This window comes from Chrysemys picta, chromosome 12 (genome assembly GCF_011386835.1).
Source record: "Chrysemys picta bellii isolate R12L10 chromosome 12, ASM1138683v2, whole genome shotgun sequence".
NCBI classification, from domain to species: Eukaryota; Metazoa; Chordata; order Testudines; family Emydidae; genus Chrysemys; species Chrysemys picta.
The window spans coordinates 44,422,190-44,448,968 of NC_088802.1; the positions used below are offsets into that span (position 1 = coordinate 44,422,190).

The 26,779-nt window shown below is 50.4% G+C and overlaps 1 protein-coding gene across 3 annotated transcripts in view; it reads left to right on the top strand.

Moving 5' to 3' along the window:
• The first annotated feature begins 14,183 nt into the window (after window positions 1-14,183).
• ACSF2 (acyl-CoA synthetase family member 2) overlaps window positions 14,184-26,779 on the top strand; it is a 51,471-nt gene continuing 38,875 nt past the window's right edge. Inside the window, exons 1-2 of one of the 3 annotated variants that reach the window (XM_008163938.4) lie at window positions 14,184-14,443; window positions 25,781-25,976. In XM_008163938.4, coding sequence (XP_008162160.2) covers window positions 14,352-14,443; window positions 25,781-25,976 — 288 coding nt within the window. In that variant the 5' untranslated portion in view covers window positions 14,184-14,351. Of the gene's footprint in view, window positions 14,444-17,118; window positions 17,749-25,780; window positions 25,977-26,779 lie in introns of those variants that run through there. The other 2 variants (XM_024101670.3, XM_065563506.1) reach the window with 2 other exon arrangements.

The window sequence follows — 26,779 nt, forward strand, 5'->3', positions numbered from 1 at the left end:
GCAGGGGGAGAAAGGGGAGGGGTGAAGGTGGGAGCAGGGAGAGGTGGAGAGGGGAGGGTTGAAGGTGGGAGCAGTGGGAGAGCAGGGAGAGGTGGAGAGGGGAGGGGTGAAGGTGGGAGCAGGGGGAGAGCAGGGAAGGGTGAAGGTGGGAGCAGGGGGAAGAGGTAATGGGGAAGGGTGAAGGTGGGAGCAGGGGGCAAGCGGGGAGAGGTGGAGAGGGGAGGGATGAAGGTGGGAGCAGGGGGAAGAGGTGGCAGGTGGGAGGGGTGAAGGTGGGAGCAGGGGGCAAGGAGGAGAAGGCCCTTGCTAGCACTGCTTTGTTTAACACAGTTGAGGGTGACACTGTTTCCCCTTAGTAGCTGTGTCTGATAGGGGCTCGGAAGCCCCGTTATTAAACCTGTACCAGAGCTACAGTGCTTTAACGTATCTGACACTCTGCTCAAGTTTCTGTTTCAGTCTTTGGGATTTCTCCCATACAGAGAGTTTTAAGAGTTTTCCAGTTGCCACCATTGTGATCTCTGCCACACATCACTTTTGAGACACTTTTAATCTTCCTCAGATGCTCACTCAAATCCAGGTGTTTATTCCCCCTGAAATTGGTCCTTCCCCCAAAGCAACAACTTCATCCTCCAGCTACTAAATTTATTAGATCCATTTTCTTCAGGTTACGTCAAGCCCCGTTATTCTGGGGAGCTCCCCATGTGAATCAGAGAGCCCACGAAATACTGGATGCTAAATCCCTCTGCACACATGTGTTGATCTCTGTTTACATGACAAGCTTGGGTGCTAAAATAAACCCAGGGGCTAGCCTTGGCTCTGATGTAACTGAGGTATCATGGATCCAAGGGAGTGCTATGTCTCCTTAAACTGGGGCAATTATTTAGCATCTATGCTCCCTGTGGAATTGGTATTCTGTGGTCTCTCCCTGCTTATCTTGCCACGGGGCTGCTTGTGCCTCAGTTTCCTGATCTCTGTAATGTGGTGTGTACCCCACAGGCTGTGAAGGGGTTAATGTGGGTTTGAGGGGCCAGTTAGGTTACCTGGCTGCATCTGTAGGAAGAGTCATGTCTAACTGAATAAGAAGCCCAGATGGCCAGGAGTATAAAGACAGGAAGTTTGCAGCAGAAAGAGGCTGCAGGGACAGAATCTGCAGTTGCTGTCTGGGAGGAGCATGGAGGAGGGGAGGAGAAAACCAATGTGGGAGAATAAGTCCTGGGGTCCTAGCCCTGGAAGAAGGGTCAACCCCAGAGGAGTTGTGGCGAAAGGAAGCTTGAGAAAGCTAGGAAGGAAGAAGCCTAGGGAAATAGTAGCAAGGGGTAGGACTGTGCGGATCTTGTCTGCTTGTTATAGGATCTCTGGGCTGGAACCCAGTGTAGAGGGTGGGCCTGGGTTCCCCAACTGGCCACTGGGAAGTGGCACAGGAGTGTTGGCGATGCTCACCGGACAGCTGGTCCAGAGATACTTTATTACTCTGCAGGGGAAGGACTCTATAGTCACCTGGCTAGAGGGCTGAGTCACGAAGAGAGAACACCCTCAGTCGTGACATGAGAGCGAGGGGTCACAGCTTGAGTAACTGACTGAAGAGAGTGCCAGACTGGACAAGAGCTGATTCCCCACAGCAGCCACAAGGAGTTGCCACCTGTAGTGAGAGAACCCTTCATTGCAGTTGTCCCCCTCGGATTCTCCTGGCACCTCTGGGACATGCAGGCCTCCGTCTCCCCCAACAGATGTTGGTGAACTGGGCAGTCATCCCACAACCTTGTCAGGATCTGGATCAAGCAGGGTTGCCAACTTTCTAATCACACAAAACCAAACACCCTAGCCCTGCCCCTTCCCTGAGGCCCCACCCCCTTTCCCATCCCTTCCCTGAGGCCCTGCCCCCCGTTCACTACATTCCCCCTCCCTCAGTGGCTCGCTCTCCTTCACCCTCACTCACTTTCACTGGGCTGGGGCAAGGGGTTGGGGTGCGGGAGGGGGTGAGGGCTCTAACTGGGGGTGCGGGCTCCAGAGTGGGACCAGAAATGGGGGGGTCATGGTGCAGGAGGGGGCTCCAGGCTGGGGCAGGGGGTTGGGGTGCGGGCTCTACCTAGGGGAGCAGGCTTTGGGGTGGGGCCAGGAATGAGGGGTTTGGGGTGTAGGAGGGGGCTCCGGGTTTGGGGCACAGGCTTCCCTCTGGCAGCTCCCAGTCAGCGGGGGGCTGAGGCAGGCTGCCTGCCTGTCCTGGCACCGCACTGCACCCCGGAAGCAGCCAGCAGGTCTGGCTCCCAGTCAGAGGCATGGCAGGTGGCGCTGCACGCTGCTCTCACCCACAGGTGTAACATCGACAGACCCTGATTGTCAGTGGGCAGGATTGAACCTGGGAACTTCGGCGCTAAATGCATGAGTCTCTGCTGCATGAACTAAAAGCCATGTGGCTCTTAGCTAAGGCTGTAGAGCAGACCCATTAATCTCTACGTGATCTCAATGCCATTAGATGGGACAGAGCACCATGCCCAGGAGGCCTGTGGGTTACACAGGCACTGCCCCCACAGGTCCCATTGGCCAGGAACCACTTGTGCTTTGGTTAACTTCTTAAAGTTTAACTCTCTCTCTGCACAGCTGTATAATCTGTTTCTTAGGGAGTTGATAATATCTCGTCTTCCTTGTCTGTCCTTTCCTTCTCTCTACCCCAAAGAATGTAAACTACTTTCCCCCTGCTGTCCCTCTAACAGCTCTTTTTAGGTGTTTTTTGGAAAGCACTACTGTTGCAGTTAGTATTCTACTGCTAACCCCAGTTGTCACGTATCAACGGGGCATGCTATACCTCTGACCTTCGTACAGTCTCTCTGGGAGTGTGTCCTTCTTAGTGCTAGGCCCTGGGCCTCTACCTTTTACAAGGGCAAGCCCCGGAGCTCTGCTATTCCAAGACTGTGTCTCTGGCTTCAGCACCTCTGTTTCTCAGCATGGCTCCTTTAGCAGGTCCAAATGAGCTTGCATCTCTGTTGGAGACTTACCCTCCTAGGAGCCCAGCAACCAACGGATGTTTCCAGAGATACAGGACAGCCTTTTCAAAATGACATCATTTATTAGTCAATTGGAAGACTGGGACACTACGTTAGAAGAGAAGAGCAAACCCAACACATGTTTCTCCCCTAATTTGTCAGCTTCTGTGTATTCAATTAGGTGGTCCCTGCTTTGCCCCGGCCTGGGAACTAGACTGCATGCTGGTAGCACCACCTCTCTGCCTTATCTAAATGTCCTGGATTGCCCCCCCAACCCACACAGAGGAGGATCTCATTGCAGTCCCCCAGCACCTTTGTCTCCAGTTCCAATCATGCTGTTTTAACATGTCCTGCCAAGTTAATGGTCCAGTCTTTGGTCTTACATTGTATTTCCAAGGTCGCTCCATTCACATGTTGACAGTTCTTCGTAGACTTACACCCAGTCATTTCATTGCTTATTCTTAGACTTGGCAGAATTTGATATTTTTTTTTAAATAATTTTGATGGCTGATAGCCATGTTTATTTTTAAGCCATTTTTTAGATTTTTAGTGATTTTAAATGTTCACAATAGCAGGAAATGATGGGGGAGGGGTCAGACAATTATTTAATGACAGTAGACATTGAGATTCAAAAACGTAATACTTTATAAACCATTAACACAGACTGTCAACATCACATGTCAAACTATGCAAAGGTTATATCCTTAAATCAACAAATCATACCGTATTCATTTGCTAGTCCATTTGGAACAAGTATAATTCACTGGATTATGACTAAGTTCTCAAGCACCACAGGCATAAGGTCTCACCCTGGTTTTCACCAACCTAGTTACTCTTTGGAGGGCGACACCAATAGCCCTTCCAGTCACAGGTCTCCCCAAGTTCTTAGTGACCAGACATTCGGACTGTTCCCCTCTAGTACGTCAACCCCCGAAGGTGTGAAACCAGCCCCCAGGTACTAGCTCACCTTGGCATACACACTCCACACAGTTTGCACCCCAGAGACCGGCTTGGTATAAAAATAAACAATGTTTATTTACTAGAAAAAGCAGAGATTCAGAGATGAAATGGTACATAAAGATGCAACCTCAGGCTTTACACTCTCATATTACATCAAATCCCTTTTTAAGAAATTACCTACCATCTTAAAACAATTTCCCAGTGTACCCCTTAGCTACAGTGTTCACAGACAGCCTCCTGCCTCAAGGTTGTCCCCCAAGTTCTGGATGGTCTCCAGTTCAAAGCCCTTCCACTTTAAAAGGGTTTGTGGGGTTTTTCTTTAGTCTCTCTAGATATTAAAAGTGGGGGAAACCCGTTCCTTTCTTGGTTTCTGAACACCAGTTCAGTTTTCAGTTTCAAGCTGCTCCCACTTGCATTGATGTTCCTCATCATTTTTTCCTGGGATGGACAAGCCTAGGTGCTTGAAGCCAGTCTCATCTGGCTGGTGAGGTAGCCCTTCCCTGCCTGGTGAGTTGAGGCTGAAGTCACAACACACTTACAATTTTCTATATGTACAGACACACACACCTTCATAACCTGTATACATCTGACCTTGGCTATTCCGTTCCGTGCATTACAAGCTTTCATAAATGATCTTACTTGACGTTCTCTTACAGTAAAATAACACAGTGTGCAATCAGTTGGGTTAACTGCTTATTTTGCAGGGTTTAAACCTGCTGTTCTCCCCTGGGACTGCCAGGACCCTGATTGTTGTAGGCCTGGCTTGACATGAGTAAGGTGAAGCCTCACTTCTTGGGTGACAGATTAAGGAGGTAAATGGATTGGCAGGCTGTAAACAGAATGTCTGTGCTAGCTCCGATAAGGGGGAATGCTCAAGGAGCCACTTACAGTGGACAAGATAGCAATGGATAAGATAAGTCAGGAATGTAAATGTAAGATAAAGAGAAAGTCATACATGGAGAGCGCGTGGACGGCACATACTGTACTGGGATTGGTTCCTATGAAGTGCCTAAGCAAATTCCACAATGTGTAATGCAGTATACATAAAGGAAGAGGTTTGCAGTGTAATTTTGATGGGTGGTATGCCCTGTACCCACCCCATATGCTTAAGCCTGATCAACTCAAGTGTAGTTTGACTGTATGCCAACAAAGTAATGAGTTCAAAGGTGAGTTGAGTTCTTGGGAACCAAGTGGATAAGGTCTCAAAAGCTACCCCAACATACTCCTAAGTGGATACGGTCTCAGAGGCTACCCCAACATATCAGCACTGTGACTTGGATCTAGAGCAGATAACGTAGAAACCCCTTAGGTGAGGGTCACAACCAAGCATTAAGAGAAATGGCACTGGAAGGATTTAAGGGTTTAAATATAACAAAAAGAACAGGAGTACTTGTGGCACCTTAGAGACTAACAAATTTATTAGAGCATAACCTTTCGTGGACTACAGCCTACTTCTTCAGATGCATCCGAAGAAGTGGGCTGTAGTCCACGAAAGCTTATGCTCTAATAAATTTGTTAGTCTCTAAGGTGCCACAAGTACTCCTATTCTTTTTGCGGATACAGACTAACACGGCTGCTACTCTGAAACCTGTAAATATAACAAAGTTAGCTGAAGAGATAGGTTAAATCTAAAGGAGGACCCTATGGGAAGTATTGGGGTAGACTGGGATTGGGTAAAAAGGAATTCCACTCGGAGGGAAAAAAGAATGTTTGGCAGAAGATAGTAGAGGTCCATTGAATGCCATAAATAAAGTATTGGCTAAGCACAGCAAAGGTCCGTTAAATGCCACTACAATTAATAAAAAAATAGGACCCATTGCCAGCCGTGGAAAAATAGTATCTAGTTTATTTCCCCAAGGCAAAGAAAATCCAGATGAAGGCAGCATTTTCACAAGAATTGTTTCTGGTGGCTAAAACTTCACAAACAAACTATGCCACCTTAAGGAATGAATGTAAAAAGCATAAAGAGCAAAGGAAAGTTGAAAAGAAGAAAAACTAAGTGGAAATAAAATCCTAAAAGGTCAGGGAGAAAACAGTGTCTGTTACCTATTTGCATAAGTCTAAAATAAAAAGGAGCTGTCCTTCAAGGACTGTATTTAATGAGTACAGCTTTGCAGGCCAAGTGTACTAAGTTAAATAAGTGTAAAAATAAATACATGTTTAAAAAGCTTAAAGCTGCCAAAACAATTTGTCTAAAAATATCACTTTGGGAAAGAAGTATGTGGTTTTTTTTAAATAAAAGTAAGACGTTAGAAGCTTTTGCACAAATAAACACTGCAAAGTTTGAAGGGAATTCGACAGCTGGGGGTTGTGGAACAGTTAAAAAGAATGTTACGTGTTAAAGAAGAGAATGCTTGGTTTAATAATAAACCTGGTTATGGCAGTATTATTCTGGGCGGTCACACCTGGTGAAAACCTTAGCAATAAAACAAATTATACAAAGGGGAGGTCAGGTGATGACGGCTCGTGCTACTATCTGCTTTTTTTCCTGAGAAGCCTTTACAGTCATTCATTCTGAAGAAAATGGGCCTTTCCCAGTGAATGTGTCTGTCAGTGATCAATTTGTGCTGGCCACTGCAGGCAAAGTAACAATCGAATTTAAATGATTGAACTATAAATGATTTAGTCAAAATCACTAAAAAGGAAATAGGGATTTCTATATGGCTTGACTGCTTCAAAATATACTAGTAGAAATAGAACCTGGGTACAGGTGAGTTGTGGGGGAGGGGGCGATTTAAGAGCAACGCAAGGGACATTAATCCGCTCAAATAACAAATTGGTTCCCCCCCTCCTTTTTTTTTTTTTTACAATTTAATTCTGCCTCACAAGTGTGGGCCAGAATTAGAGCCCATATAGGGGGTATGCTTCTCCCAGAAGCTGGGAATGGGTGACAGGGGATGGATCACTTGATGATTATCTGTTCTGTTCATTCCCTCAGGGGCACCTGGCGTTGGCCACTGTCGGAGGACAGGATACTGGGCTAGATGGACCTTTGGTCTGACCCAGTATAGCCGTCCTTATGTTCTTATGAGCTCCTTGGGAACAGTGAGGTCCAATTTTTCAGGGATTCTCCATGTCCCTACACAATAGGGTACTGGGGGCAGGAGAGGACCAGAGGAGGTAATCAGGCAGGATGGTGGATAAACAGCTGTTCAGATTACCCAACCATTTATCCCCTGATGAAGCCAATGATTCCCTGTGGCTCTCAAGGCAAAACAAAGGACAGAATCGCTTGACCTCCCTGCCCAAACTCCAGCACGTAGGATAGATTTAGCCTGGGCCAGTTAACAAAGTGATTTAGCATAAATCTCCTAAAGGGAAATAAAACCGTATCTAATCTCCCATAATATTTTAGAAGCAGCTGCAAGTTCCAAGGATCCTGCATCTCTGGCGGTAGCATTGCCCTGGACCTAGGATGACTGAGAGCCAAACCTGCAGTGCACAGTACAGTATGGAATCTGTGAGTTTGACCTCACCATGGGCCACATTGTGGGTCCAATCCTGCTTCCGGTGACAGACCTCTCCTTGACTTTAGTGAGATCAGGAGCAGGTTCTGTATCTGTAAGGAAAGGGCTTGTCACATTTGCTTTGCTGCAGATTGCCAATAATCTTTGGCATCCAGGGAAGTGTCCATGGACTTTGGGTTCTGGGTTTAAACCAGGCCAGGAGCACTTGGCTCTTATCAGCAGGAAACGAGAGCACAGGTCACAGTTGCACAGCAGATCTGCCAAGTTGCCCTGTTTGGAATGAACAGTTAGTTGGAGACAGTTAAAATCTTACTCAACCCTAGGCAAGATTTCACTCATTCATACTGTCGCTGTTTTGACAGCCTTGACCGTGTGCCCTCATTTCACCAGAGGGGTCAGTCACAAAGATTTCTGCATATTACCTGGATTAATGTGTAACTGGGATTCACCCCTGTAGGCTGATGATCTGAATGTGGGGAGGTTAGACTGACACCAAATTTGTTATTATTAATTATCTTACTACACTTATTGTAAGCTCTTGGGGTCAGAGCCTGTGTTTTCCTCTGTGGTTGTAAAGCACAAGCACATGGTGCGTTTGGGATGCTGCCATATATAGCACTGACAATTGACGTGGTGCGTTATCAACTCAGATAAAAATACATTATTTTTGCCCTGAATACCTTACAGTAAATATAGCGAGGCTCACTGACAATCGATGGACTGCAGCTGTCGCCGAGTGGTACCCACGGGAACTGAAATGGCCACTCGGCTGCCTTCCAAAGAGATGGGAAGTTTTTATCGTGAAAAGACATGGCCGCACATGGAGAAGGAAGACCAAGACACGAGAAGAATGGAAGACGTGTTGTGATCAGTGCAATCTATACGAAAGCTGAAGGACCAATCAATCAAGGTGACTTTACAGTCAAAGGCTCCGATCCCACAAACACTTATGCACATGCATAAATTTACTTCTCTCTTTATGTATTGATTTTAACTCACATGAGTGAAGTAACACATGAGTTAGTGTTTGCTGGATTGGCACCGAAACAAGAGAGACAAGCAGGGCAGGACTACAGTCTAAGAGCAGGCGGATGGAAGGAATATCAGTGAGGAGAGCGGAGGCAGGATTTGCTACATGAAACTACACTATGGGCCGAATTCTCTGCTCTTTTACAATGGTGTCAATCAGGAGTAACTCCCCTGATGTCGGTGGCATTCCATGAGTGTGAGAATAGAATCAGACCACTGTGCCTTAGGGTGCTTCCATTCTTGGATGCCCAACTTGAGACACTCTCAAAGAGCCTGAATATCAGAAAGTGCTGGGCACTCACCCTCTGAAAATCAGGCCTGGTTAAGCTGCCGCTAGTTGAACACCCAAAATCATCAGCCGCTGTTGTAAAACCTGGTTTCTGCATTTTAATTTTCCAGCCTTTACTCACACTGTGCTGCAAGGAAGGAGGATGTAGCTGGTGATAGGCTCGCCTCAAGGCTGAGATTGGGGCCCCATTGTGCTAGGCACTGTACAGACGCATCATAAGGCACAGTCCCCCTCCTGAAGAGCTTGCATTCTGCCTGCACAAGGTGGACAAAGGGTGGGCAGGAAACGGAAGCACAGTGAGGTGAAATGACTTGCCTGAGATCAGTGATTGAGCCAGAAATAGAACCCAGGTCTCCCGAGTCACAGTCCAGTGCCCACTGGTAACATTATTTAGTTACTGTTTGTACGGTACTTTAAAGATGTAAAATGTTCAGTTCCTAGCACTGGCACCAGGATGAAATATTTATATAAGTGCTACATGTTCACTACTATTGCTAAGTGTGCCGAGGCTATCAGAAATGTAGGCAGGCTGGTATAGACAGCGTCTCTGCCACTTGCCCTCACGTAGCTCTGTCCTACCTTATCAAAGGGTGTATTTATGGTTTGCCATGTCTCTGCTTCCAGCATCTCCAATTACATAAAGTGGAACTCAGGTCTACAGTTCAAGGGATCTGTGCCAGCAGCTCACGGAGTTTGCTAGAGGAAAGTGAAGGCAGGAGCAGCCTCTCAGTCTGAGCGAGCCTGAGTGACTGAATCAGAAAGGGGCAGTAATGCCAAACAGGCTGTTGCATATGAACCTCATCCACCCCCTCAAAAAAACTGTTGTAAAACCTATCCTAGACATGGCTTAATGCTGCCTGGGCTTTGGCAAGTCTTATGTCCAGTGGTGCTGGTTGGCACTAGCATTTCAGTATCCAGTGACAGCAGTTGTCATTTTACAATCAGAGTAATTTCTCCAGCCCCCTTTGTCCCTAAGGTTCAGTGCTGCTGTAATCGGCTCAGGGTTGCTTTCTCCCTGTGTCTGGGTGCTGCATAGAGCTAGGTGCCTCTGTGTTCTGGGGCTGGGTGTCTGGATCGGCCTTGGTCCCTTAGGTGCAGTGATCGTAATTCAGTGTTTCTGGAATAGCTGTGAGCTCCTGTCTGCTCTTCCCACCCGGTGAAGCAATGTGGGTAGCTGGGCTCTGAGGCACAGGTTCACCTGGGGGCAGGGGGATGCATGATCATTATGTCATGTTGAAGCTAGCGGTTTGGGAGGTGGGAGCTGTACTTGTAAAGTGAACAGAGCTGAAGGGCATTTGACAAGTTATATAAGGGGGCAGGGTGATTCCGGGAAACAGAGGCCAAGTTGGGGGCAGGCAATTTAAGGTTAGATGGCAGGAGGCAGATGTTAGGGGAGAGGAAGTTTGGAGAATAGGTTTTGGGTTGGAGGGGGTGGATGCAAGTGGGGCAGCTTGGGGAACAAGTAAGGGACGCAGATAACAAAGGCACAGATACCAGGTTGTGCATGGTGGGGTAGAATCCAGGGAAGAGGGCCGGTTTGGGAACAGGACACAGTAGCAGGACAGGTAATGAGCTTCAAAATTCTCAGTCTCTGTATTCTTCCCCCTTCAATTAATTGAGAGAGAGAGAGTGAGAGTGAGTGAGTGAGTGAGTGAGTGAGTGAGTGAGTGAGTGAGTGAGTGTGTGTGTGTGTGTGTGTGTGTGTGTGTGTGTGTGTGTGTGTGTGTGTGTTTTAACCAGGGGCTCCAACTCACGCAAACATTTCCCGCTTAGCTTGTGCAATACTCCATGTCCCAGCAGGGCTGGGAAATCTGTTGTTTGTTTAAATGGAAGAATGATGTTTTCTCACAACAGGAACAAAGCTGGGAGGCAGGAGCGCCACTCAGCTCACAAACTGAGATGAAGCAGCTGCAAGTGTCCATGTGTTGCTTCCAAGCAATACTCAGAGTATGTCGAGATCATCCAAGGTGTGTCACTGTACATGGGGAGGAAGGGATGGAGACGTTGCAGTAGGTTCCGGAGGGGTAAATGTTCCCCCAAGACATTCCTCTCCCCTCCTCCCCCAATTACCTCTCCCGGTGCAGTCTCTAGCCCATTCTAAAGGCAAATCAGTAACATGCCATTTCTGGCGGGATGACTGAGCAGCATCCTGAGAAGTGAGAGAGAGAGAGCGTGTCCATCTGAGGCAGAGACATCCACCACCCCCTTCAATTGGAACAAGGGTGGTGGGATCTGTATGGAAGTGCAGGTGGCTGGTCGGACAGTTGGTAAGGCTCAAGCTAGTGGGAGGGAGTGGAGTTGATCAAGTGAAGTTGTGAGAGGTGTGTGAGCTGCTGAAGCTACTGTAGACACCCAAGCAGGCTGCTGCCTTGCTTGACCTGACATGCCGCACCTCCGTGTGTGCTGGCTGCTTTTCAGGACATAAACCAAGACAGGTTCTTGTCCCAAAGGGTTTCCAACCTACGCAGAACGGATAGAACAACGCTTCTTATGTTCTTCCATCTGTTTTTACACAGGCTCATTTGTCCATTTTCCTGGCCCAATTATTCCCCTTACGTAACAGATTTTCTTTTTCTCCCGCCTCCCACCAACCTGCCTCTCCCTTCCCCCTTCTTTGCATCTAGAAGGTTTGGAGTTCATCTTCTCTGTGGACACTGCCTCTTAAAGAGTCTTTCCCCTGTCTTCCCCCTGGGAGTGGTGGTTGTTGGTCGTATGCCTGTGCTGGGAAGAGATAGTGTGCTGTGAACTGGAGAGTGGAGGTGCCAGGGGTTATGTGGGTGGCTCGCCACTAACTGCCTTTCAAGCCTGGTGTGGGAGCTCGCTGGGGAGGGACCTTGCCTGCAGAAGTGGCTGGGGCAATGTGGGAGCTCGCTGGGGAGGAAGTTGGAACCCTGCCTGCAGAGCTGGCAGGGGACGTTTAGGGCCATGTGGGAGCTCACTGGGGAGGCACCCTGCCTGCAGAAGTGGAAGGGGCAGTTTGGTGCCGTGTGGGAGCTGGCTGGGGAGGCACCCTGCCTGCAGAAGTGGAAGGGGTAGTTTGGGACTGTGTGGGAGCTGGCTGGGGAGGGACCCTGCCTGCAGAAGTGGCAGGGGCAGTGTAGAGCTGTATTGGAGCTCGCTGGGGCGGTTTGGGGCCGTGTGGGAGCTCGCTGGGGAGGGACCAGGGGTGAAAGTAACTTAAAGGACTTGCCGGTACTCCGGAGTCCTGAGGGGCATGGCCTCCACCGGAAGAGGCGTGACCTTTAAATCCCCAAAGGGCCCAGGACTAGGGCTGTGGTAGCAGCAAGTGGGAGCCCCAAGCCCTTTAAATTACCCCCTGAGCTCCCAGCTGCAGAGCCCTGGGGTTTGGGAGTGATTTAAAGGGCCCTGGGGTCTAGCTGCTGCTCCCGCAGCGGAGCCCCGGGCCCTTTAAATTGTCGACAGAGCCCCGGGGCTCCAGCAGCAGGGACCGGGGCTCCGGCTGCCACTACCCTCCAGGGCTCTTTAAATAGTCTCCGGAGCCCTGCTGCTGGAGCCCTGGGGTAGCGGCGGCAGGTCTCTGGTGGCTATTTAAAGGGCCCGGGGTGCTAGCGGCAGCGGAAAGCCCCGAACCCTTTCAATAGCCACCAGAGCCCTGCCGCCACTACCCAAGGCCTCTGGCAGGCTCCAGGGGCTATTTAAAGGGCCCCGGGCCCTTTAAATTGTCCCCGGAGCCCTGGGGTAGTGGCAGTGAGGCTCCAGTGGCGATTTAAAGGGCCCGGGGCGGTAGCAGCGGCAGGAGCCCTGGGCCCTTTAAATCGCCACCCGAGCCCCGCCGCCGCTACCCCAGGGCTCTGGCAGCAGGGCTCTGGTGGCAATTTAAAGGGCTCTGGGCTCCAGCCCTTTAAATTGCTGCCTCAGGAAGCCGGTCCACCCCGGTATGGGGCACCAGCTCTTACCGGCAGGTTTGTAGAAATTTTGGTGGTGCCCAGAACCTGCCCCTGCCCAAACTCTGCCCCCTCCCCAACTCCACCCCCCACCTGCCCAAGGCTCTGGGAGGGAGTTTGGGTGCGGGAGGAGGTCTGGGGTGCAGGCCCTGGGCAGGGGACAGGGGTGCAGGCTCTGGGAGGGAGTTTGGGGATGGGCAGGAGTGCAGAGGGAGGGGGTGCAGGTTCTGGGAGGGAGTTTGGGGATGAGGGGGTGCAGGGGAGAGGGCTGTGGGGTGAGACTGGGGATGGATTTGGGGTGTGGCTGGGGATGAGGGGTTTGGGGTGTGGGAGGGGACTCAGGGCTGAGGCAGAGGGTTATGGTGCATGGGGATGAGGGCTCTGGCTGGGGTTGGAAATGAGGGGTTTGGGGTGTTGGAGAGGCTCAGGGCTAGGACAGAGGGTTGGGGTGCGGGGGGATGAGGGCTCTGGGGTGGGGTGGGGCAGGGATGGGGATGAGTTTGGGGTGCAGGCAGGTTGCCCTGGGACTGGAGCCAAAGAGGAGGACTCCCCCTAGCCCTCTCCCTGCCAGCAGCAGCGAGCTCTGGGGTAGGGACCCCCTTCTCCTGCCTGGCAGCACACTCACCCCCCCCCCCCCCCACTGTCACTGCACATGCTCCTAGGGCCCCTCTCAGGTCCAGGAATCCCCCTCACCTCCCCTGTGGTGGGTGCCATGCGGGGGCTGCCATCACATGTGGGCCTCCTCCCCTGCTGCTGTAGCCTCACTGGGGGTGGGGGATGGAGCTGCCGCTTGCCCAGCGTGGGGCAAGAGCGGTGACTGTGGGCAGGGGGGGCGGCTGTACTGGTGGAGGGTCCCATCAGAAAATGAAAGGGTCTGAGGGGGAAGGGCAGCCTGTCCTGGCAAGTGGTGGGGGGGCACTAGGACCGGCGGCAGTTAATGCAGGCAGGGAGCATGGGGCTTCAGGGGAGATACGGGAAGTGGGGGACCCCGCCTGCAGAAGTGGCAGGGGCAGTGCAGGGCTCTGTTGGAGCTCGCTGGGGGGGTTGGGAGCTCGCGGAGGGGGGGGGGACCCCGCCTGCAGAAGTGGCAGGGGCTGTGTTGGAGCTCGCTGGGGGGTTTGGGAGCTCGCGGAGGGGGGGTCCCCGCCCGCAGAAGTGGCAGGGGCTGTGTTGGAGCTCGCTGGGGGGGTTGGGAGCTCGCGGAGGGAGGGACCCCGCCTGCAGAAGTGGCAGGGGCTGTGTTGGAGCTCGCTGGGGGGTTTGGGAGCTCGCGGAGGGGGGGTCCCCGCCTGCAGAAGTGGCAGGGGCTGTGTTGGAGCTCGCTGGGGGGGGTTGGGAGCTCGCGGGGGGGGGGACCCCGCCTGCAGAAGTGGCAGGGGCTGTGTTGGAGCTCACTGGGGGGGTTGGGAGCTCGCGGAGGGGGGGACCCCGCCTGCAGAAGTGGCAGGGGCTGTGTTGGAGCTCGCTGGGGGGGTTGGGAGCTCGCAGGGGGAGGGACCCCGCCCGCAGAAGTTCCTCTAACACAGAATCTTTCCTGCGCGCACCCTGGCGCCTGCTCCGCCCCTCGCCGGGCGAAGCTGTTGGCTGTTCCGCACTCGGAGCGTTACTCGCCTCCTCTCGTCCTCCCTCCCCAAACTCACTCTCGGGCTGCAGCGGTGCCCGTGCCCGCCGGTGGCTGGCGTGGGGCTGGGCTCTGGGGCGCAGCGCCCCCTACCCCGCCATGGCTAGCGCAGCCTGGCTGAAGCTGGGGGCTCGGGAGGTGCTGGCTGCGCTTGGGAAGCGCCCTGGGCTCCGGGGCGCTCAGCGGGTCAGGTAAAGCCGGGGGGCAGACGCCCAGGGATGGAGGGAGTGGAGCTGCCAGGGGAGTGGGGGAGGCATGTGCCCGAGGGGGGCTCATGGGGGACAGGAGGGGGGCAGTTGGGGGTGTTCTGAGCAGTGGCAGGGAGCCGGGCAGCTTGGGCACGGAGAGCAGTGAAGAAGATGCCCTGCAAGGCGGGCGGTTTGGGAAGGGCAGTGGGCAGGTGCAGGGGGGTGATGCAGTTGGGCAGGTTGCCTGGAGAAGGGCAGTTTGGAGGTAGGTGGGGGGCATGCGCCAATTGGGGTAGTAGGAAGAGGGGGCAGATGCCAGGGGAGGGGTGCAAACAGCTAATTTGCTGCCCAAGTTCTCCTGCTCTGTATTTCAGCCCTCATCCCTCTAACTCAATGGTTCTCAACCTTTTTGATACCAGGGACCGGCTTGCTGCCTTCCTAAGCTGTGTCAGGAAAAGCTCAGGGACCGGCACCCTGAGAAACACTGCTCCAACCTGGCTTTTTTTTTTTTAATTGAGTTGGGTCTGTGAGGGGCCCACTTTATGTTCTGCTTTACAAAACCTGCTACCCTCAGATTATACTAGACCCTCCTCCCCACCCCTACACTTTTTTCAGATCCCTTTAAGCACTGGCTGGAGACTGTGACTTTGGGTGCAGGGGGATTCACAGGGAGCAAGGGCATCTCAGTGCAGTCTCCTGCCCCAGATCCAATCTTCCTTCCCCATTGCGTATTCTTGATGACGATCATGTGAAAACCTCTCTCAAATGGCTCCTCCAGCTCGTTCTGTGTTACTGATCCCAGCAGTTGATTTTGCTTGACTCTGTCGCTGCTCCCTGCTGTTCAATAGGAGCCCCCGTGGGGTGCAGCATGGGACCTAGACAGAAGTGACCTTACAGTGTGTGGATCCCCAAGCTTTATGGGTCAAAAGTGGAGGGAGCATTGGGTGGTGAGTTAATCCTGTGCAGTTGGCTGGAAGATGAAGCTACTGTATTATGGAGCTGGAAATGGTTCTTTGTCTTGCTTGGTCTTAAAGCTGGCTCTGGGACAGGTGGTGGGAAAGGGCAGGTAGCTACGGTCATGGAGCTTTCAAATCCCACCTGCCCTACAGGAAGGGAGTGGCTTTTTCATGAACTCAGGTGAATTCCCAGCAGTGCAGTTGAAATTAAGGTTCATCCCAGCAGCAAATGGGAGGAAATACCCATTTTCTTTTTCACTGTATAATTTCTACCTGTTCTTTTATAACAAGAGATGGGCCAGGAGGGAGGTGTTCGGCTGTGGCTCAGAGACCGGGCTGGGGTTGGGAGTGCATTCAATGGCAACGAAACCTGACAAACTGTTCTCACGAAATTACAACTGCCTCTGCATGGGGAGATAGGCCCCCTTGTGGTCTGGAAGCCAACCCAGGACTGTAATGATAAGGGTGGGTTTGGGTTCAAGGTTCTGGGTGTTTTACTGAAACTCTTCAGAGCAGACTTGTTGTGGGGAAGGGAGGGGGCAGTGGAAACTTTAAGCCAAAATTCTACCAGAATTCAGAATGCGAAGGCTCCATTAAAGCTCAGGAAACTTCCAAGTCCTAGATGCATAGATTATAAAGCCAGAAGGGACCTCTAGGATCCCGGAGTCTGATCACTTGTATAACACAGGCCATAGGAGTGCCCTAAATTAATTCCTATTTGAACTGGAGAATATCTTTAAGAAGAATATCCATTCTTGGTTTAAAAATCCCCTAGTTCAAAACTAGTTTCTGGGGAGTAAAACTCAAGATGGGTATGTCTAAAATGTCTGTCTTTAAGAGTGGGGAAGATATGAGGAAACAGCAGAATGGGGCGAATTTTCCTTCCCATCCCCACCCTGCCAAAAATTGTAATTTAGGTACATTAACGCCTTAGTCATGAGCTGCTATGGTGAGGGCGGAAGGAGTCTTCCCAGAGCAGGTGGCAACTGGGTTGGGGAGGAGTCCATGAGCTTTCCCCATTGTGCGTTTGGCCTTCAGGAGCTACCCAGACAGACAGAGGGGAGGATGCCAGACAGGGGAATAATGACCTTTGTGGTTGGATAGCCAGAGCCCTCTCGTGTGCTTCACATGTGGGGGGAGGGGAGCAGAGGGTGATGTAAATGCATTGCTTCCCCAGGGCCCATGCACACTGCACCAAGTCCTGTTCCCTTTCTGTGCTAATTTCTATAGGGGAAAATATTAGAGGTTGAGAGAGAAAGCTACTTGTCTTGAATCAACAAGTGTAGAGAGGTGGCTGAGGCTGTGCAGAGATAAATACATGCAGCTCCTCGTCATCTCAGAGAGTGCCTGTGGATGTGCCAGACTTTCCGCCTGTCCCCACCAGGGAGGAGAACTTTCGGATTTAGCTGCCCTGCTCCTGCAGGAGGAGGCGGGAGGTGGGGCCTTTGCTTTACTTGGTGCAGACATCGAACAAACATCCCTAAGTCTCTGATACATCTGTGCTCTGTGCTGACAGCAGAGTCCGTTCTGACCCGCAGCAAGGTCCTCCTCTTTGCAGGCCCCACTGTTGTGGTTGTCTCCTTATCAGACACCAGAGACTGTTTTGGCACCAGAATCTGTTGCTAAGGCAATGTATGTGCTCTCGGGGAGAGTGCTTTCATTTGGCAGCCCACTCTGCTCTCCTGGCTCTCAGATTCCTTTGCTCCACACATCCGACGGGGAACGGCCGTAGTGGATCAGACCTGCGTGTGACGTTGTGCAGTCTATATGGTTTTATAAAAATATAAGTGAATATAATGTAACTGGGATAGGCTTCATGCAAAAGATTTCTTGTAAGGTATCATTACAAAGCTCATAATCTACTGAGCGTGATCATCCTATTTGTAGAAATGTACCACTCTTGTATCTAAAACTAGAAATATAAAACATAACTCTGAGGGCCTATTGTAATTATGTAAAGTGTGGGCCATTAAGGATGGTTTGGAATCTTGATGACTGCAGATGGCTGTATTTACCTGTGAGTTTTCCTGTATATGTGTGTGCTGGCAAGTGAGTAATGAAGTCTTGCAGTGACATGTGATCATGTCACCTGAACTGGAATCCATCTTTAACCTGGTGCTTTTCCAGTGGGGGGGGGGGGGGGGGGGGTGGAAAGCCAGAGGGACAAAGGGTTCCCTCCTTATGCAAAAGATATATAAAGGGGTGGAAGAGAACACAAAGGAGAGAGGAGGCATCATGAAGAATCCCCTAGCTATCACCTGAGCTGCAACAAGAGCTGTACCAGGGGAAAGAATTGTGCCCAGGCCTGGAAGGTGTCCAGTCTGAGAAAAACTTACTGAAACATCTCTGAGGGTGAGATTATCTGTATTTAGTTTGATTAGACATAGATTTGCGCATTTTATTTTATTTTGCTTTGTGACTTACTTTGTTCTGACTGTTACTACTTTGAACCACTTAAATCCTACTGTCTGTATTTAATAAAATCACTTTTTATTTGGTAATTTACTCAGAGTATGTATTAATACCTGAGGGAGCAAACAACTGTGCATATCTCTCTATCAGTGTTATAGAGGGCGAACAATTTATGAGTTTGCCCTGCATAAGCTTTATACCGGGTAAAACGGATTTATCTGGGTTTAGAGTTGGGCATCTGAGTGCTAAAGACAAGCACACTTCTGGGAGCTGTTTTCAGGTAAACTTGCAGCTTTGGGACAAGTGATTCAGACCCTGGGTCTGTCTGGAGCCAGACGGAAGTGTCTGGCTCAGCAAGACAGGGTGCTGGAGTCCTGAGCTGGCAGGGAAAACAGAAGCGGGAGTAGTCTTTGCACATCAGGTGGCAGCTCCCAAGGAGGTTTCTGTGATCCAACCCGTCACACTGCGGTCTGTCAACTCCTATGTCCTGCCCTGACAAAGGCCGGGGGAAGGTGATCGGAGCACTTCCTGCCAAAACTGGTGCCTTTCTTTTCACCTCTTCCCTGTGGAAATGTTCTTTCAGGCTGCGTGGTGCACTCACCATTGGCCAGAGGGTGTAGAGACTGAGTGTGTAATTTCAGTGTGGCATTAGTGATAATCAATGCTTTGCAAGTTGGTTCCTTCCATCCTATAATCTCAAAGCATGTCCTAAGCTCTTTGTGATCCATACAGCCCCCTAAGAGGTAGGCAAGTAGTATCGTTCCCATTTTACAGATGTGAAAAACGACACTTCTGAGATCACAAAGCAATTTGTGGGTCGGGGCAATGCTGGGAACAGAACCCTGACTTTCTGGCTGTCAATCTTCAGCCCCGAGGTTGTCCTTCCTATTCAATACATGTATAGTGTTTTTACTTCTTCAAATGTCAACCAGTCCATCCCCAAACATGCCGATGAGGTAGGTGACTAAGTACTGTCCCAATTTCCGAGATGGAAAAACTAGACTGTCTAGTTCAGGGCCACACAGTAACTTGGTATCAGAGCCAGGATTAGGTCTCAGGAGTTGCTAGTCTCCAGTCCCATACTCAGTCTTTAAACTGTTCGGGGAGATTTTGGCAAACCAGTAAAGTGCCTAAACCACGGTCGCTTGTTGCTAACAGTAGTCAAGTTAGCAGGCCATACTGAACCATTCTTGCTTATTTCTCCAAGCAGCCAAATCAGCAGGTTGTAAATTGGTCATGCAGCGGCCTCAGTGTAACCAGACAGAAGGGGGTGGGTTTTGGCAACATGCACTCTTCAGCCCTGATCCTGTGAGGTGCTGAGCCTCAACTCCCAGTGTCTTCAACGGAGTTGCGGGCGCTCAGCAGGGGACTCTTGTATAACCTGTTAAGCAGTGGCTGCCTGATCACGCCAGTCTCTCCTTTCCATCTAAATCTCTGCTAGTGAATGCCGTGCTTAGGCAAGAAGCTGGCACTCCCAGAACAGCTGAGGTCAAGAAGAAAAGGAAGCCGTTACCCGTTAGGATCAAGTTCTGCTCCCACTAAAGCCCATGATCACTTTGCCCTTTACCACAGGGGTGGGACTAAGGTTTGGTTTTTGAGACTAAAGTCCTGTATCAACTGAACACCTCAGTGCAAGCTTCTCTACACTGCCTCCCCGTGTTCCTCCAGCCTGGCCTGGAGGGACCTCTGCTAAAGTGAGTGTGGGCCATACAAGTGCCTAGATGGATGGAGTTCAATCCATTCAGTGCGTAATAATAGTGCTAATGCTAAGACCACTCTGCTCCTAGCAGCTGGACTATTTACTTGAGGCTGCAGAGCGGGGGTCCGGGGATAAAGACTTTTGAGCAGCCACTGACCTGCTCTTTAGTTGAAGCAGTGGTCTAGCCATGAAATATTGTAGCAGTTTCTCCTGTTTATCTGAAGAGGGGCACCCTGGTTTCCTTGGCTGAGGGAGAATTTTGCTAGGAAATAAAAGCTCCCTATAAAACCGCCTCTCTCCTGCAGCTCACTTTGTTTTTCTCTCACTCCGAGTTTATTTACATGCCCTGCCTCGCAGTTTCCAAACAATAAAAGTTAATACTAACGTTGGCCTGTCTTTATCTACTCCCATTTGCTCCCTTCTCTCTCACACTCCCTCACACCTGCCATGCTCCCCTCATTATGGCCCGGGCGTAAAAGTCAGCTGTACTGAGTAATATGAGCATATCAGAAGCCAGAACTTGCCCCTCTATGTTTTAGGATAGAAATGGGCTGGGGGGACGTGTTTTTCTTTTTTTCCAGAGGCAGGAGAATACGTCTGTGCCAGTCAAAGACAAATACTGGGCAGAATATTGCTTTTGCAATGCCCCACGATTCGAATGATGGAAATCTGAGCTCTGTCTGATCTATTTTCCTCTAGAAGAAGTCGTCTCATTAAAGACATTAGTCTCCTTACGTTTTACAAGGAATCTGTACATGCGCCCCGCAGTCCCATAAGCTGATGAACCCAATGGCTATTTATTAACCCCTTCTCTCCTGATTTTTCTTTCATTCAGGAACAGGGTGGGCCAGGATTGGGTAGGTGGCGTGGGAGGCAAAGCAGGAGATGGGAAAGGAGGAACGGAGCAATCAGGCTACCTGGGGTGGCCAAGTGAAGATCACAAGCCCTGTGCAGCTGGGCTGGCCAGCCCAGAAGAACTGCGGTGGTTGTGTGCTGGTCAGTGGTGGCTTGGGAAGAAGGGCTGCGGAGTTGGCTCAAAGGACCTGTCAGGGTTACAGCTTGACGGTGGCGTTGTAACCCTTTGATCAGATAAGGTGTTCTGATCGTCAGTGGTGTGTACTACACCGGAAGGGTGAAAATAATCGCAAGAACTTCTTGTTTCACTGCTTTGGCCCTGTTGCCCTCCCCCTCTCCAAGAACCATTTCCTCTCTTCTTCGGTATCAAGTTCAACTCCTCATTCTCCCCTTTAGTGCTCTCTGCGGCCTGCTACTGCTTAGGTTCTTGTTTCCTCCTACAACTGGGCCTCCCATCCTATATTCCTCTTCCACGCCCTCCTGTTCCCCTGCTTTCAATTTCATGCTACCCCATACGCTTGCAGCAGCATTCCTCTCTGCCTTTACAGCCAGCTGCTTTGTCTCTGCCTTCCCTCCTGATCTTTCTGCTGAGAAGATCAGCAACTCCTGCTCTTCCTTGTTACTGGCTCCAAGACTAGACGCCCTTTAGGGCCTGAACTCTTCTCCCTGAGCTTGTCCGCATCTGTGGTGTTATATACACAGATCATAATGTGAGATTGCCACTTTATTGTGGCCTCACTTTGTTTGATCTTCCCCCACAAAGTTTTTAATCTGCCTAATTAAAACCTTCTGTCCTTTGAATCCCCTTGAGAGACAGATGCTATGTCTTTATCTGGCTTTATTTTAACCCTCTTTGTCTCTCTTTTATCTGCTTTTACTCCTTATATTTAATCCAACATGAGGGATTTTCCTACAAACTCTTGGTTTTTGTTCCAGAACTTCAGGGCAATTTCCACCTTTTCATTTCCCAGGCAACTCAGTAGTGATTCATCTTCTCTCTGCTTCGCACAGGAGAAGGCAGAGGCCATTAGCTGTCCAAAGCGCACAGCGGTGTTTCAAGAGAGGTTGCGTATCAAACGAAATATCTGCAGCGCAAAGAACATTAGGGCTGGGCCAATGGGTTAGGACTAGCACAGCGTCCTGCCCTGGGGGAAACCACCCTTTGGATTTCAAGCTCTAAGCAAGCAGAGCTAGGCACATTTTGGCTGGAAGTGGATCATCCTCTAGAGCTGGGATGGGTTAAGTAAGGGAGGCTCGCTGCCGGGAGGTCCCTCCTAGGCCTATTGCTACATTTTTCAAGAGTGGCCTCTTAATTTTTGGATGCTTCTGTCTTTGTACTTGAGACACCAAGGAGCTGATTTTCAGTGGTGCTGAGTGCTCCCAGCTCCCGTCGGTTCAGCTGGAGTTGTGCATGCACACTGATGGATGTACCCAGGCTAGCTAGCTCCAATAACAGTAGCAGTGAAGCTGTGGGAGCAGGGGCTGCACACGCTTGCCTGGGACCCTGGGTATGTATTAATAGCAGCAGCAAGAACTAGATGCTTGGTTTGAGCTAGTGAAGTCAGAGCTAGCTTGCATATGTCCCTGCGTGCCGTGGTCACACCTCAGATGGCAGATTAGATATCCCTCACCTCTGAAAATCAGGCTCTGTAAAGATGGGCAGTCAGAAATGGAGGCAACATAAAACCCGCTTTTGCTTTGGGCTGAAGGAGCTGCATTGATTGGCTCTGTGGGAAACTGGTCCAGGGGTTTTTACTAGAGGGACGTTTGCTGTAACAGGGACCTAGCAAGCAAGGAGGAACTTGAGGATAGGGTATGTGTCCATCTTAGACACTTTTATAGCACCAATTGCTGTAATATCCAGGTACTTTTTTGGTAGGCTAGAGAGGACACCATCTACCGTGATGTTTACTTGTAAGGGGATGGGGAGAAGAATCTTTCCCCTGTAACTCTGACCCATCCCTCTCCCCTCTGTCTCTGGAGGGTGGAAAGTATCTTTATTGCCTCAAAAACTATCCAGAGACCGGTTCCAAGCTCCTGCTGGCCCACCTGGGCACCCGCATTCCTTGTGTACATACAGTGCACAGCTGGCTTTCAAAACTCTTGTTCTGCATTGACTGTGACAGATTGCAGGGACACTGCCTTCTCCCGGGCGAACGTGCCCTCCTCTTCCACAGGTGCTCAGAGGAAGGACTAAAACTTAGCTGCTTGAGAGACAGGCAGTGGAGCTTGTATATCCTGACTAGGAGGAGGAGTTTTCTGTGACTCTTTAGCCTAGGTTAACTTGGGTTAATTCAGGCTATGAACATTGTCAGACCCTCAGCTGGTGTAAATCAGTACAGCTCTGTTCGCTGGAATGGAATTACTCCCCTGTGCATTAGCTGACGAGTTGGTGTGTTATCTCTTGAGGAAAACTGCTTGTGCCTGAGTTATAAATTAAATTAATGGAGATATCCCATCTCTTAGAACTGGAAGGGACCTTGAAAGGTCATCGAGTCCAGCCCCCTGCCTTCACTAGCAGGGCCAAGTACTGATTTTGCCCCAGTTCCCTAAGTGGCCCCCTCAAGGATTGAACTCACAACCCTGGGTTTAGCAGGCCAATGCTCAAACCACTGAGCTATCCCTCCCCCCCATGCTGAGGTTGCGTCAGCTTGCCAACTTATGCTGGTGTCTTGGTTTCAAATGTCTGGGGAATTTAACCTCTCAGACTGCTTGTTTTAAAGGTTTCCTTGTTTGCCAGGAAAGATTGAAAATGTAACTCTGTTCTGATGCTTTCTCTCTCTCTCCCCGCCCCCCCCCCCTTCTTGCACACACAGTTAGCAGCCTCTCTACCTTCTCTTTCCTTCTGCTCACTCAGGTACTTCATTCTTTCAGGTAGACTGGAGAGCAAAGATACTTGTCTGCACTCTGGTAAATGAGGCTGAGATGCTGAACACCCACTATCCCAGATAAAGTTAGGGGGTGAAGAGAGGCTCAGCAGCTCTGAAAATCAGGCCCTATGTGGCAAATGCATAAGGGAGTGATCTGAAGCCTGGTAGAAATATTCACACGAGAGGTTAGTGTCCTCATTCCTCCCTCCTGCCCAGAGTAACGCGTGGGAAGGTCAGCACGCGGCTCTCTGATGCTCGCATTCCAGGGATCTGAAAGCACAAGATGAACCTGCCATACAAGACTTGTAATGTCTTTCTAGCCAAATACAATGCAAGGGTTTTTTTCTGCTGGTACCAGACTGGCAGGGATGGCTGAGAGGACACATGGAAAAGGATGGTCCAATGGTTAGGATGCCCACCTGGAACTTGAGTTCAGATCTTTGCTATGCCACAGACTGCTTGTGTGATCTTGGGCAAGTCACTTAGCCTCCCTGGGCCTCAGTTTCCCATCTGTAAAATGGGAATAGTGTCACAAAACAGGGCCACTGCACCTGTATTCCCCCTCTATGGTCCACCTAGGGCACTCATGCTCAGGCTTCTGGCTCTGTGCCATCACCTCTCAGGCGGAGACACACGCCTCTCTCCCTCCAGACCAGGGTTTTTCCAGGCTGCACAGTCCCCTGCCTACCCTGTGAATTCCCCAGCAAGTCAGACTGCCTCAGCAGGTCTGCTTTGCCTTCTCCTCGGAGGCTATAAACAGCATCATTGCCCACTGTATAAGTTACCACGCAGCCCTTTCTAAGCAAGTGCATCGATTGTTAAGGTGAAAACAGCACATAGAAAACATTACAAACAATGAAAGAACCCGCACACGTTCTGATAAGCTGAGAAGAGATCACCCCAACCCCAACAAGGGTTCTGGCAGGTGACCAGTCTTTCAGACCCCACCAGGGTTTTTTTCCTGTGGTCACAAGTTCATAACAGCTGTTAGCTCAGAACAAGTGCCCCCAGGAATAGGTCAAGTCCTTCCAACCTGTCCCAGAAAGGATTGGACAGAAGATGCTGTCTGTTTGCTGGATCCAGAAGCAGGCCTGGAGTCAGTTTAAACGTAGCTTATTGTTCCAAGAATCCTTTCGTTGTCCGGTGGTCTCTAGAGAATCCGGTTTGAATCAGTATATGTGAACCTCTCCGGGTGGTGGGACCTCTTGCAGGTGTTACAATCTGAGTGAATTTGCCTAATCACCTCCCACTGCACACACTGTTCTTAGTTCCTGGAGCGGCTATGGTGCCCCTCCCCCAGGGAAGTACATACAATCCCTGACCCACAACGATACATACACTTAATTCAATAATTTGCCATGTCTGTCACACACAGCACTTCCCTACCTCACAAAGAGGTTGGGAGGACAAACACATTAGAGTGTGAGGATCTCAGATACTATGTTAATGAGGGCTATATAAGTACCATAGATAGATGGTTGTGGTCCAGCGCTCTAGTAGCCCTGTTGTACTATATGTAACACCAACAGACCCCAGTCGTCGGTGGGATCGATCCTCAGGCCTCTGGAGCTCAGTGCATGAGTCTTTACTGCATGAGCTAAAAGCCAACTGGCAGTTAGCTAAGGCTGTAGAACAGACTCATTAATCTCTCTCTAAGTGGTCTCGGTGCCACTAGATAGGACAGAACACCACACCTAGCAGGTGTGTGGGCTACATATCTCCAAAAATACTCTAGTGACTAGCCCTCTGTCTTGTTGGGATTGAGAGTCCCATGACCTGTAATCCTTTGTATCTACATTATAGTGCAGTGAAGCCAATGTGAGTATAAGATGGCCCCAAAAGAAGGAAAGTATCAGGGGGTAGCCATGTTAGTCTGTATCCCCAGAAACAACGAGGAGTCCGGTGGCACCTTAAAGACTAACAGGTTTATTTGGGCATAAGCTTTTGTGGGTAAAAAACCTCACTTCTTTAGATGCAAAAAGAAGGAAGGACAGTAGCCTAGGGAGTGCTGCGTGAGTTGAGTATCACAAGGGAGACCTTACTGGCAGGGCCGGCTCTGGCTTTCTGGCCGCCCGAAGCGAAAAAAAGACAAAAACTGCGGCGGCCAGAACAGCAAAGCAAACAAAAAAAAAAACCTGCGGCGCGGCCGGAGTCAGGGTGCAGGGGGACTCCCTGCCCTGCAGATGTGCCCCGGCTAGCGGAGGGAGCGGGGGGAGAGAGAGAAGGGGGGGCGGCCAGGGCTTCAGCGGGGTGCTGCCACGTGGCCCCTCCCATCGTGCCCCCAGCGTTGGCTGGGAGGGAAGGACGCGGGCTGCTCTGCCGGGCTTGCTTCAGGGCGCTCCCATCCTCCGCGCCGCTGCCCCCTACAGGGCGGCCAGAGCGGAACAACAACAAAAACCGCCAAGCCGCCCTAGGATTGGGCGGAATGCCGCCTCCTACAAGCTGCCGCCCAAGCACCAGCTTGCTCGGCTGGTGCCTGGAGCCGGCCCTGCTTACTGGTGACTGTCTGTCTCCCAGCTGTTGCTGATCCTCGTCTTTTCTTTTACAGTGCCCTGCACATAAATGTGGCCCCCGTCACACAGATCGCAACCAACAGCTACATCCAAGGGGCCACCGCTATTCCACTGCTCACCAAAACTGTGGGTCAGTGCCTGGAGGAGACAGCCCATCGGTTTCCAGACCGCGAGGCCCTAGTGTTCTGTCGAGATGGGGTTCGGAAAACGTTTGCCCAATTCGTACAAGAAGTGAGTGGCTGACTTGCCGGGTACAGAGTCCAGTCCTTTAGCTCCCCACCCTTGAGAATTTGCAATGCAGCTGAATCACAGTATGAGTGGGTGGCTTGATCAATCGATTGGAGAAATGGAAAAAAGTGATTTCGTCCCTGGATTGAAAACAGAGGTTGGGCTTGTTTGGTTTGGATTCTGATCCTGGCTCTGAATACATAGCAAAGCTGCATGCTGATTTATCATCTGATGTTGTGTGATAAGGTGGGTGGGTGCATACTTGCCCTGTCTTCATGGGCTGCTCTGTAAGGCCTGAGAGCAAAGGGACAGGGTAGTGCGCAGAGGAAGTACTCATGCGTAATGCAGTAAATGCACGTCCTAGCTTGCATTACTGCACTTAGGAAGTGGTTCTCTCTCTATCTGATTTATCTTGGGGCAAGTCCTGAAGTCTAATCCAAATCCCATTGGCATCAGTGTAACTTGATTTTCAGAGGTACTAAGCACCTGTAGCTGCCTAGTCATTCCGCAAGTAAAACTCTCATTAAAATCAGTCAGAGTTTTGCCTGAGTAAAGACTGCAGGACTTGGCCCTGTTTATAATAATAAGTATGAATTGGCATTCTGAATTTGCATACAATATTCCATCTGTAAATGGGAGGGAAAGGGAATTTCCACTAGATTTGCCCTATGATCCTAGCTGTGATGGATGGCCTTGATAATCTAAGGTGTTCACGTATTGCTTTTTGTAGATTTGCTAGAGTTTTGTTAATTTACAAGAATAAACTCTATTTGCAGAACTCGCTAATTTTTAAAATATTTTCTGAC